Source organism: Mangifera indica, chromosome 9 (assembly GCF_011075055.1).
Source record: "Mangifera indica cultivar Alphonso chromosome 9, CATAS_Mindica_2.1, whole genome shotgun sequence".
NCBI classification, from domain to species: Eukaryota; Viridiplantae; Streptophyta; class Magnoliopsida; order Sapindales; family Anacardiaceae; genus Mangifera; species Mangifera indica.
Window position 1 is genome coordinate 1,512,847 of NC_058145.1, and position 13,826 is coordinate 1,526,672.

At 27.0% G+C, this 13,826-nt stretch overlaps 2 protein-coding genes across 2 annotated transcripts; both read left to right on the top strand.

Annotated features, from left to right (window-relative positions):
* The first annotated feature begins 4,834 nt into the window (after window positions 1–4,834).
* Window positions 4,835–7,046, top strand: LOC123226096. The gene is made up of 3 exons (XM_044650573.1): window positions 4,835–4,996; window positions 6,250–6,576; window positions 6,882–7,046. Exons 1-3 carry the CDS (start codon window positions 4,924–4,926, stop codon window positions 7,037–7,039), a joined length of 558 nt encoding a protein of 185 aa, XP_044506508.1. The 5' UTR covers window positions 4,835–4,923; the 3' UTR covers window positions 7,040–7,046.
* A 2,189-nt stretch (window positions 7,047–9,235) lies between these two features.
* Window positions 9,236–10,939, top strand: LOC123226095. Its single transcript, XM_044650572.1, has 3 exons — window positions 9,236–9,403; window positions 10,183–10,509; window positions 10,596–10,939. Exons 1-3 carry the CDS (start codon window positions 9,331–9,333, stop codon window positions 10,751–10,753), a joined length of 558 nt encoding a protein of 185 aa, XP_044506507.1. The 5' UTR covers window positions 9,236–9,330; the 3' UTR covers window positions 10,754–10,939.
* Window positions 10,940–13,826: the final 2,887 nt, after the last annotated feature.

The following is a 13,826-nucleotide window of genomic DNA, read 5'->3' on the forward strand; positions in this document are numbered from 1 at the left end:
GAGACATATAAATGTGTCTATATTTATGAACAATGTTATATGTATCCATTTTTGATACACAATTTATGTATACAGTGATGCATAATCATATAATTAGATAATTTTAAAATATATGTTATCATATGATAAAGAAATATCTAATCACATGATAACATCTTATCTGTGTATATAAATTGTGTACCAAAAATTGTACACATAATTTTATTGTATATTTATATATTCAAATTAAATATACATAATGTTATTGTTTGAATAAAAACCTAACAAATTCACTAAAAAAAAAGTGAATGACAGGTGAAAATTTAGTTTTACGAAACTTAAAGATGGAGAATTTATCCTTCGGTCAATCCTTGGAAGAAAAATAGTAATTTCGGCCTGAAAAATATTGTTCTTGAAGTTCTTACAATTGCGGACATACAATTTTTCAAAATAGCATGTGTTCATAATATATATCTACTCCAGCCAGTACTCAGTAAAACCCCTTAATAGAAGTATATATATTTATTTTTGATTATATATATATATATATATATATATATATATATATATATATATATATATATATTTTCATATGATTGATTAATTGATTGATTTTAAATTAAAAAATAATATTTAATTATATAATTACACATATAAGTGTATATATAATTATGTATCTAAAGTGAGTATATATAATATTGCTTGTATTGAAAGATATTATATGTACAAACTTTTAATACATAATTTAAATATATAGATGATATATTATTATATGATTAGATATTATTTTATCTTTAAATTATGTATAAAAAATATGTAAATATAATTTTATTAAATAATGTTTTCCCACTTTGAAACTTCAGAAAGGGCAATTTTTTCACCACCTGTCCGAAATTTTCGATATTTATTACTTTTAATTTGAATTTAAATTTGAATTTGACTTATTTAATGGTGCAGTAGCAGTGAATTATTAATCCATAATTTTGTAACTCAACGAAGTTTAATTTTCGTTGCTCCAACAGTAATGAATAAAATCCTAAGGATGAGTATGATTGGAAATATAAAAATATTATTTAAATAATTTATTTTTTTATTATTTATATTAAAAATTATTAGATAAAATAACATCGTTTTATTAAAAATAATTAGACATAATCATGGACCTATTTGTTTGGCCCATGAATCGGACCAAAATCAACTCGTATAAAACCGAAACCAATAGAATTGGAATTGAAACCAGATTTTAATGGTTCGATCTCAATTTTTCTATTTTAAACTGCTAAACCATTGGTTCATGGCCTATTTATAAACCGGCGGTTCAAAACTTTATAAACCAGATTTATTAAATTTTTTTTATTTTTTAAGTTTTAAAGGGACCAGGTCCCGCAAGATTTTAATGCAAAGGCAACTTTGCAAAATATCCGTTGCCCCCTTTTTTTTAAATAATTTTTTTAATTTTCTTTATAGATATTCATTCAATCTCTCAATTCTCTCACTCAATCATTTAACTTTCTCATTTTTCATTCTGTCAATTCTTAATACTAAATCTTTCAATCAAATTCTGTAAAATTCAATTAAATTCTCTTTTTATTTTTTATCAATTCAAATTTTAATTTATATTTACAATTCATAATTAATTATAAAATTTATCTCTATAATTAATTTTGTTTACTATTTATTATTATTTATTATCTTTTATAATTAATTATATAATTTATTTATATAATTAATGTTATTTACTATTAAAAAAAGGCAAATTGTGAAAATTCTTTAGGTAATAGGAGATTTAGTCAATATTCATATATATCAAATATAAATGAAGATCAAAATATAGAAGATTTTTCAGTACAAGAAAGTGAAAGTCAATATATAGAGGTGGAGCAACAACTACATTAATAGCAAGTGGAGATGAAACAATACCCCAAAAAAAATTTCACCTATGATATTTTCAAGATTTATTTCAAAAAATACAAAAAGAATATCGTAATTTTGAAATTGTTTACAATTATTGTAAACAAAATTTATAAATTTAAGCAAAAAGGTGGATATGAGACGTTAAAAAGACACTTGAAGTCGAAGCATAAAAAAAAATTGGGTAAAATAGAGGCCAAACACAATTAACTGGGTATGAGTCTCCACATAAATCTTTATTTATTTATAGAGATAATAAAAATAAAGAAGAATTTGCAAAAATGATAGCAATAGATCACTTAGCGTTCAGTTTTGATGAAAATTTAAGTTTTAATAATTATTGCAAAACTGTATTAAATCTTGTACATAAAACTATTCCAAGAAATACATCAAAAAGATCATTATTAAGTTTATATAAAAAAAACTAATATAATTATCCACAAATTTTGATAGACGTATATCTATATGTAGTGATATTTTGAGTGACTATTGACAAGTTTACTCTTATATTGGTATAATTTATCATTAAATAGATGATAAATTTCAATTACAAAAGAAAATTTTAGCATTTAGGGTATTTGATGAGCGACATATGATCGATAATATTTATAAAAAAATTAAAACAATATTAAAAGAATATAGATTAGTTTTTAAAATTTTTTCAATTTCATTTAATAATATAACTACAAATACGGCCTCAATTATTGATTTAACAAAAATTTGCAAGCCCAATTTAGGTGGTAGATTTTTTCATATTAGATGTGCATATCATATGTTAAATTTATGTGTATAAGATGATTTAAAATGTCTTAATAATTATATTAATCTAATAAAAACAACAATTTCATTTTATGGACATATTCCCAAACAATGAAAGAATTGGATAAATTTTATAAAATATATAATAAAATACCAAAAATATTTCTTAAAGATATGTCTACTCGGTAAAACTTAACATATAATTATTCAATGAGTGTTTTGATTATAGAGAATTATTATGCACATTTTTTTCACAAAATATACCACAAATTACATTATATCTCTAACATTGAGATATTTGTAAGACAATTTTAAACATATTAAAAAAATTTAATAATGCAACTTATATTTTAAGTGGGGTTTATTATCCCATTTTTTATTTGTTTTTAAATGAAGTCCTTAATATTATTGCGGCTTTACAAGAGGTCGAACAAGATGTTATTTTAAAAGAAGCTATTTTTTTAATGAAAAAAAATGGTTAATTTATTACAAAGAAATTTCAGAAATTTATCTTGTTTTTTTTTTTTTATCCTAGGTTTAAATTAGATAGTATTATATATTCTTTAACATTATATTATGATTGTATGCAATTAGATTATGAGAATGAAGTTAATATTTCATTAACTATAACTATCATTATGAATTTAATTAAAGAAATTTATACTAAATATTCATTAGTTTATGATAACTAAGGTGGTTCTTCTTCCTCTCTATCATCTATTGCCCCATCACCAATCTAAAATATTAGTTATGGTGATCGTATTATAATATAAAAGGGCAAAAAACCAAAAGGAATATCAGACTCCACCTTGGAGCTTGATATTTATTTAACCACTGTTTTTGAGTTTGGTAATAACAATATAGGTAAAGACTTTCCAATTCTAGAATAGTAGAGTTGACATGTGTCAATCTTTCTAACATTAGCAGCTATTACTAAATAAGTCATAGCAGTACTAGCATCAACTGTAGCAGTGGAACAAACTTTTCGTCAAGGAGACAATATATTGGATGACAAACGGTCAAGTTTGGCTCTCGAATCTATTGAAGCTTAAATATGCTTGGACGATTGGACAAAAATTGAATTACACTGACAAGATATAAAAGTAGAATTTAAGGAAGAACTCATTGATTTAACTATGAATAGTTCGATGATGGGAATCAGTAGTTAAAATAGCGAAGGTAAATGATAAGGTAAGAGGGTACCGTCGGTTATAGGATACGCGAAAATAAGAAAACTATATAGACTTTGATTCTTTTAAACCTTAAGAGGATACGTAGGAAACTTAATTGAAAAATTAAGTCCAAACTTTTTTTTTAATTTTTTAATTATTATAATTATTAACGGAAAATAAATCAAGATTATATATTAGAATTGACTGTTCAGTGTCGATTTTGAACTGAGGCCATGAATCAAAACCGTTGGTTCAATGTCGATTCTAAGCCAATTATAAACCATCCTGTAACAGTTCCAATTCAAGGTTATTATTTTTTTGAACTGTGAACCGATGGTTCATGAACCGTGGCCAAATCTAATAAAAATGACAATTTGTTATTTAAAGTGAGTTAAACAAACAAAAGAGAATTTAACTCAAATTTGTTATTCATTGATAAAACGAGGATGCTTTGTTCATTATTAGGTAAAATAACATTATTTTGTCAATGAGTTACAAACTTAAACTACAAATCCGAGTTAGAAGTTTGAGTTAAACTTTGATTGAATTAAGCGAAGCCAATTTTAGTTAAATTCGAGCCACACTTGAGTTTAGTTTTACAAATTCGAATTAAACTATTTTTTGTTCAGACTAAACTTAAACTTGAGGGTGTTTGAACTGATCTCAATTTTTATCCACCCTTAAACAGACGATAATTCTATAACCCCGTATTTTGTTTTCAGGATGATCGAACTGAAAAGTGAAAATTCATGTGCATTTTTTCAAACACGAGGAACACAAAAAAACCAGGCGGCATTGATGGCGCTAGACATATTGACTGACTGCACAAATCATGGCTTATTTTGAAGTGAAATCGAATTCAAACCTACCAACTGCTTGCCTGAGCCCTACTTTGCCATCTTGGGCTCTGTATGTCGACAAGTTGTCTCCAAGTCCTTCATCGTTCTTCTTTGATTTTTCTATGCTACAGTCTCCACTGAAGTAATATAAATCCCCCTGCCCTTCTCACCCACACCAGGAATCTCCATTCTTCACATTCTAAGCACACAGTTTCTGCTCCCAACTTTGCCTCTGTCCTTTAATCTACATTAAAACTCCTCTCATGGCTTCTGATTTGGGCCTTAAGACCTTCGTAGTCGTCCTTGCAGTTACCTTCTTTTTGCAGGGAACTCTCGGTAAGGTTTTTTTAGCAATTGGGTTGTTCTGAATAGAGGTGCATACGAATGAAATCAAACCCGAATTCCCCCTAACTAGAATTCGGCTTGAATGAAAAATTGGTTTGTTCGAATTCGGTTTGAATTCGTTGAGCCTAAATAAAGGGTAGTTTGATTTCAGTTCAGTCCCTAAGTTCAAAGTTTGAAACTCGGCTCAAATTTATGTGTCATTGACAAAATAATATTGTTTTACCTAATAATGAGGAAAACAACGTTGTTTTGATAATTATTTAACATGATTTGAATCGAGTCACAAATTAAGCTCAAACCAAATTGAATATCTTGTGGCTCAAGTTGAACTTGAGCCCGTCTAGCCAAAGTTAAGGTTAGTTTAAGTTTGACTTAATTCCTGAGTTTGAAGTTTAAAACTTGATTAAAGTTCATAACTTAAATTTGTGGCTTAGACTTGTGGTTAGAGTCTGCAAAATAATATCATTTTACTCAATAACAAGTAAAATGATGTCATTTTGATAATCGTTTAACATTACTTAAATCGAACAACAAACCAAACTTGAACTAATCGAGCAATATCACTCTAACTTAGAATTTGGATAGATGTCAAAAACAATCAACCTTACCGATTGAAGTTTAGCTCAAATTCTATCTAAACAAATTCAAATCGCCAGCTTTGAAGACCAAACCATCTCCATCCGGGTTTAACTCTTAGTCATTCATGTGGAAGTGCATGAATTAATTACTTAAAAACTTTAGGGGACGTTTGATTTGAGTAATGTTTTATTACCAAAATAGAAAGATTATCTTAAAGATAGATTACTTAAAAGATTACTGGGTATAAATAATTACTATGTTTGATAAAATTTGATAGATATAAATAATTATTGTGTTTGGTTAAAGGTAATAAAAGATTATTAGTAAATTATTTTACTTAAATGCCCTTGAATATAATTATTTTTAAATATTTTTATATTATTTGTTATATTAATTAAAAATAAGTTTATTTTTATCTAAAAAAAATAATATAATTATAATAAAGTCAATATTAACTCAGTAATCTTTAAATACCTAAGATGAAGGTGATAATCAGATTACCACTCATAGTACCTATCACGTCAGCATTGATAAATGAAGATTACTGTAATATTTTATTATTAACAAACCAAACAAAGTAATAAAAGATAGATTATTAAGGTAATCTTAAAATCCCCTAACTAAACGCCCCATGTAATGAGTAAGTGTTGATCATAATTTTGCAGGAGAGATAATATGTGAGAACCTGGACCAAGACACATGTGCGTACGCAGTGTCGTCGTTGGGCAACCGCTGTGTGCTGGAGAAGCGTGTGAAAAGGAGCGGAGAAGAAGCTTACACATGCGCCGCATCTGAAATAAAGGCCGATAAATCAAAGAACCATGTGGAAACTGACCAGTGCATCTCCGACTGTGGGCTCGACAGAAAAGGTCTCGGCATCTCCTCTGACTCCCTCCTCGAAGCTAAGTTCACACAAAAACTCTGCTCCGCCCAGTGCTACGATAACTGCCCCAATATCGTCGATCTTTATTTCAACCTAGCTGCCGGCGAAGGTACATAATATATATATATATATATATATATATATATATATATATATATGTATGTATGTATGTATGTATGTATGTATATATATATATGTATGTATATATATATATGTATGTATATATATATATATATATATATATATATATATATATATATATATATATATATATATATATATATATATATACATACATATATGTATGTATGTATGCATGTATGTATGTATTTATGTTCATATTCTTTCAACACTCTATCAAAATTAAGTATTATCATTATGTTCTAACGCAAGGATGAACTTGTTAAATGTCAGGTGTGTTTCTTCCCAAGCTGTGTGAAGCAAGAGGAAAAAATGCAAGAAGAGAAATGTCTGAGATTCGAAGCTCTGGTTTCGTTGCAGCGGGACCTGCCCAAGCTGTGAAGTTCTTGGCTGACCCAGTTCTGGCTCCGGCAGCTGTACCCTGTGTTTAGGTTTAAGATTTTGTCAGTGTTGTGCATGTGAGTCATGATCGAGCTGGCTATCTGGTACCGGAGTCACCGGCAAGCTCCTATTTTCATGTGTTTTAACAAGGTTGCTTAGGGTGCCGTAGTTATTTTGTTTGGTTTGTTCATGTAATTACCTCGCAAAACTATCTCAATAAAAATTAAATATGCTTAGTTATACTTAATGTACACGTGTTCTATTTTTTTTGGTTATAATGGGTGTTTGGTTTGCGGTGTAAAATAATTATTTTGATAATTTATTTTTTATTATTTATATTATTTTGTTTAATTTATTTATAATAAAATATTTTATTTTCAATAATAATGTGACAAATAATATAAGTTATATATTAATTATCACTTTTATTATCGGTATTAAAAGGTTATAAACAAATCTTGATTTTATTATAATTTTATTTTTATTTATTAATTTTTTAATGACTAAAATATCTTCACTTTTAATTAATATAATAAATAATATGAAATATATTTAAATAGTTATTTTTAAGGATATTTAAATAAAATTATATTTTAATATTGTTTTATTACTTTTAATCAAATACAATAATTATTCATATATATTAAAGTTTATAAAACATAGTAATTATTTATACTTCCAAATAATCTATTTTAAAGTAATTTTTTAATTTTATTTATAAAACATTATCTAAAATAAACCCCTCTTAACCCAAAAGACTAATCATCTGCAATTTGATAGTTTCAAAAATAAAATTACCGCCCTAAAAAAATTGATTAAAACACAATATTTTAAAATTAATTTTGAGTTTAGATTTTTTTTTAGAAGTCTATATAATAAATTTTTGTGGTAAGGATATATTTGATATTTTTGGTCAATGTTAATGACATTTTTTGTAATTTTAATAAAAAGACAAAACATTTATTTTAATAAGAGCAATCTTATGTGTATTTATTTTAGGTACATAAATATATACATTTTTATATGTGTTATTTTATGATTAAAAGTTATTTTATCATTAATTCAAAATCAATCAATCATATAATAACACATATAAATGTGTATATAATTACATATTTAAAATAGTTACACACAGTATTGTATATATTGAAAAAGACTTTATGTACACAGTTTTAATAGATAATTTATATACATAAACGACATATCATCATGTGACTAAAGGTTATTTTATATTTAAATCAAAATCATCTAATTATATAATCACATAATATTTGCCTATCTAAATTACATAAAAAAAATTTATATACACAATTTTATTAAATAATTTTTTCCACTTTCAAACTTCAAAAACAACCATTTTTTCACCATCTGTCCAAAATTTTTGATTTTTATCACTGAATTTGACTACTTTAATGGTGCAGTAGCAATGAATTATTAATTCATAATTTTGTAATTCAACGAAGTTCAATTTTCGTTGCTCCAACAGTAATGAATAGAATCCGAAGGATGAATTGGAGATATAAAAATATTATTTAAATAATTCATCATTTTATTATTTATCTTAAAAATTATTACGTAAAATAATATCAGTAATGTAATGGCAATTTGTTATTTAAAGTAAATTAAATTTAAGTGAAAGAGAAATCAGTTTGAATTTATGATTTATTAATGAAATGACATCGTTTTATTTATTATTAAATAAAATAATATCGTTTTATCAATGAATTATAAATTTAAATTATAAATTCAAGTCACGAATTTGAGTTAAACTTTAATTGAATCGAGCCAAATAAATTTTAGTTAAATTTGAGTCCCACTTGATTTTGGTTTTACAAATTGAAATTAAATTAATTTTTATTTAAATTAAAATTAAATTTGAGGGCTTTTGAACTCATCTTGATTTTTATCCACACTTAAACAGATGATAATTCTATAACCCCGTACGTTGTTTTCAGGATGATCGAACTGGATAAGTGAAAATTCATGTGCATTTTTTCAAACACGAGGAACACAAAAAAACCAGGCAATCGGCATTGATGGCGCTAGACATATTGACTGACCGCCCAAATCATGGCTTATTTTGAAGTGAAATCGAATTCAAACCTACCAACTACTTGCCTGAGCCCTAATTTTGCCATCTTGGGCTATGTATGTTGACACGTTGTCTCCAAGTCCTCCATCGTTCTCCTTTGATTTTTCTATGCTACAGTCTCCACTGAAATATTATAAATACCCTTGCCCTTCTCACCCACACCAGGAATCTCCATTCTTCACATTCCAAGCCCACAGTTTCTGCTCCCAACTTTGCCTCTGTCCTTTAATCTACATTACAACTCCTCTCATGGCTTCTGATTTGGGCCTTAAGACCTTCGTAGTCGTCCTTGCAGTTACCTTCTTTGTGCAAGGAACTCTCGGTAAGCCTTTTTTAGCAATTTGGTTGTCTGAATAGAGGTGCATTTGGACAAAATCAAATCTGAATTCCCTCTAACTAGAATTTGGCTTGAATGAAAAATTGGTTTGTTCAAATCCGGTTTGAGTTCGTTGAGCCTAAATAAAGGGTAGTTTGATTTTAATTCAATCCCTAAGTTCAAAGTTTGAAACTCGGCTCAAATTCATGAATCATTGATGAAATAATATTGTTTTATCCAATAATGAGAAAAACAATATTGTTTTGATAATTGTTTAATATGATTTGAATCGAGTCACAAATTAAGCTTGAACCATATTAAACATCTCGTGACTCAAGTTCAACTTGAGTCTATTTAGCCAAAGTTAAGGTTAGTTTTTGTTTGGTTTAATTCTTGAGTTTGAAGTTTAAAACTTGATTAAAGTTCATAACTCAAATTTGTGGCTTAGACTTGTGGTTAGAGTTTGCAAAATAATGTCATTTTACTCAATAATTAGTAAAATGATGTTATTTTGATAATTGTTTAACATTACTTAAATCGAGCAACGAACCAAACTTGAACCAATCGAGCAATACCACTTTAACTCATAATTTGGCTAGATTTCAAAAACAATCAACCTCACCGATTGGAGTTTAGCTCAAATTCGATCTAAACAAATTCAAATCGGGTCAGCTTTGAAGACCAAAACAAGTCCATCTGGGTTCAACTCTTAGTCATTCATGTGGAAGTGCATGAATTAATTACTTTAAATTTATAATAAATAAGTGTTGACGGTAATTTTGCAGGGGAGATAATATGTGAGAGCCTGGACCAAGACACATGTGCGTACGCAGTGTCATCGTCGGGCAACCGCTGTGTGCTGGAGAAGCGTGTGAAAAGGAGCGGAAAAGAAGCATACACATGCGCCGCATCTGAAATAAAGGCCGATAAATCAAAGAACCATGTGGAAACTGACCAGTGCATCTCCGACTGTGGGCTTGACAGAAAAGTTCTCGGCATCTCCTCTGACTCCCTCCTCGAAGCCAAGTTCACACAAAACCTCTGCTCCGCCCAGTGCTACGATAACTGCCCCAATGTCGTCGATCTTTATTTCAACCTAGCTGCCGGTGAAGGTACATATTCATATTCATTCAACACTCTATCAAAATAAAGTGTTATCATTATGTTCTAACGCAAGGATGAACTTGTTAAATGTCAGGTGTGTTTCTTCCCAAGCTGTGTGAAGCAAGAGGAAAAAATGCAAGAAGGGAAATGTCTGAGATTCGAAGCTCCGGTTTCGTTGCAGCAGGACCTGCCCAAGCTGTGAAGTTCTTGGCTGACCCAGTTCTGGCTCCGGCAGCTGCACCCTGTGTTTAGGTTTAAGATTTTGTCCGTGTTGTGCATGTGAGTCATGATCGAGCTGGCTATCTGGTACGGGCGTCACCGGCAAGCTCCGATTTTCATGTGTTTTAACAAGGTTGCTTAGTTGTCTTGTCTGTTTTGTTCATGTTACTGCCTTGCAAAACTAAATAAAATAAATTAAATATGCTTAGTCATCCATAATGTACTTGTGTTCTATTTTTATGGTTATAAGGGCGGTTTGGACTGTGACAAAAGGAAGACTACATAGCAATTTAATTTTTATTATTTATATTATCTTATTTATTTTATTAATAATATATTATAATAATTTTTTATTATTAATAGTGATATGATAAATAATATAAATAAAAATTTAGTTACTCTTTTTACTTTAATAAAAAATTACCATAGTAATCTTTATTTTATTATAATTTTATTCTTACTTATTAATTTTTTACATTAAAGTATCTTCACTTTTAATCAATATAATATGTAATATGAATATATTTTAAAATAATTATAACTAAAAATATATAAATAAAATTTTATTTTATTATTATTTTATTACTTTTAACTAAACATAATAGTTATTTATATTTATAAAATTTTATTAAATATAGTAATTATTTATGTCCAGTAATCTTTCAAATAATTTATCTTCAAAATATTTTTTAAATTTTAATAATAAAATATTATTCAAATCAAATATCCCTTAAAAGCTAAGCCAAAAGACTAGTCATCAACAATTTCATAGATTTTTATAGCCGAATCATGTATTATCTCATATATTAAAATTAGATGTTCGCAATATTGCTTTAATTAAATATCTAAGTCCATCTCAAATATTTTTAAACAGCAATATATCATTATAGTTAAACCATTTAATCAAACAAATTGATTAATTCAGTTACGTCGAACAATATTTTTAGTTTAGTTAAAGAGCTCATTTTCGGGTTGTTTGATCCAACCAATCAAGATGACCAATGATATTAATATGGTATAATTAAAATTTTATTATATATTAACATTTGTATACTATAATTAAAATTTTAATATGTATTATCGAGTATAATATATTTATCGGACAACATTAAACAATGGTGTATGTGCCTAGCCATAATCATGAAACCTAGGTTCAATTTTTGTCACTCTTATAGCTTGTACACAACAATCGCTAATTATACACGATATGTCTAATTGGTTCAAATCGTTTTATCCTCGATAGATGTTATAACTATTACAGATGATAATTGAACCGTAATTTGATATAATAGACTCAAGTCAATCTAATTGGAAGACTAAAATGAATTCTATAACACTAAGGTTGAGTATAATTTAATATATATTATAATGAAACTTCTATCAATTAGCATCAGCTGCTTGATTATTTAAAACGATTTGAAATTATATTAGTGATTGTTCATTAAACCCTTAATAGGGTAAATCCTATCTCTTTTTTTTTTAATTCATATCAGAATTTGTTCACTTGTGAATTGAAGTTATAAAGAATGAAACTAATAATATTAATGTCATTATAGTTAAATCATGTATTATATCACATATTAAAAATTTAATTTTTTATATCCTACTTCAATTTAATGTCCTCAAAGTTTTTAAAATATAAGTAGAAGATTAAAATCATCTTATTAAATTGTTACTAATTTAATTAAGAAATAATATAAATTAAGAATTATAATTAAACTTTATTATATAAAATAAATAATGCAATAAAAAATAAATAATATGTAATTATATATTAAATATCCAATTATAATAAGAAATTCATTTTTGCTTTATAAAAGAAAATAAATTTGGTTGACTCAATCGGTTTTGAGTTACATTCAAATTAAATCAGCTTCGTCTAAGAAGTAAACTTGATTGAGTTTGATTCAATTCAAATTTGTTTACTTTAAATTTAAATTAAATCAAATTAAAAAATTCTATTTGTTTTTGGAATCAAACCAAACTCAGACTAGAAAATGTTTGGTTCAATTTGAATCAATAATTTTGTTTATTATTTAAGTAAAATAATATTGTTTTATTAATAAATCATAAATCGAAACTAAACCAAATCAAACAATAAATTTGAACTATTAATTCGAGCTAAATTAATTGAATTATGTTATATTTAAGTCAAACTCGAGCCAAAGAGTATTGAAGCTCAACTTAGTTTATATACACCCCCAATTACAAGCCAAATTTAGAAAAATATATATCGATCTGTATCATTAATTTTTTTGATACATATCATATCAAATTTCAATACATCCTAAGATACCTATAGTTTTTTATCTGTATCAAATCATCCGATACATATCATATATTGAAAGATACCGATAACTATAATCAATATATAAAACTTAATTAGAATAAAACTGTATACATTTTTTAATATATAAATAATATTATATAATTAAATAATTTTAAATTAATAATAAAATAATATTTAATCACATGAATCATATATGACACATTCTACCTTGTAATTTTTCCTCGATGAATGACTTCTTTCAACGTATGAGCTAATATGACATTTATCCATTAATAGCTGTTTAACTGGGTATCATCAATAAATATACACGGAGATGCTGAGTTTTGGAAAGAAAAATATTGCACCTCTTAAGGTCCCCAAAAGAGATTTCAACTCAAATTCTTTGCCAAAATCTGCTAGTGGTAAGATTCAACGTTGGAGTAAAGGATTGTCCAAATTTTTTAACATAATAAAATGGTTTCCATAGATAATAAACCATTGTGAAAAGTAAATGATATAGAAGAGCCAGAGATATGGATGGAATCTAACCAAACCAGACCAAGCCTAAACGTGGCTCAAACTCGCATAAAAAATATCAAGCTCAATCTCTTAATTAAGTTGATACACAATATCCATAATGGATTATCGATGTGATAACAAACAAGAAACAATATGACCAAATAAATTAACAAGCCATTCTCAATTCAGTTGCCACATTAAAACTCTAAATCGAGATCAAGTGATGAATTCAAACCAAGTTGGGTTAAATAGGATCTACTCAAAGCTAAAGGCAATGTAGCTATCGTACCATAACATATATGAATATAATAACACAGG

Bases quoted from the DNA above. Each gene is read 5' to 3' on its own strand.
- LOC123226096 (XM_044650573.1), top strand. From the start codon at position 4,924: ATGGCTTCTGATTTGGGCCTTAAGACCTTCGTAGTCGTCCTTGCAGTT. The intron at 4,997-6,249 runs GTAAGGTTTTTT...ATAATTTTGCAG, and splicing joins CTTTTTGCAGGGAACTCTCG to GAGAGATAATATGTGAGAAC. The intron at 6,577-6,881 runs GTACATAATATA...GTTAAATGTCAG, and splicing joins CAACCTAGCTGCCGGCGAAG to GTGTGTTTCTTCCCAAGCTG.
- LOC123226095 (XM_044650572.1), top strand. From the start codon at position 9,331: ATGGCTTCTGATTTGGGCCTTAAGACCTTCGTAGTCGTCCTTGCAGTT. The intron at 9,404-10,182 runs GTAAGCCTTTTT...GTAATTTTGCAG, and splicing joins CTTTGTGCAAGGAACTCTCG to GGGAGATAATATGTGAGAGC. The intron at 10,510-10,595 runs GTACATATTCAT...GTTAAATGTCAG, and splicing joins CAACCTAGCTGCCGGTGAAG to GTGTGTTTCTTCCCAAGCTG.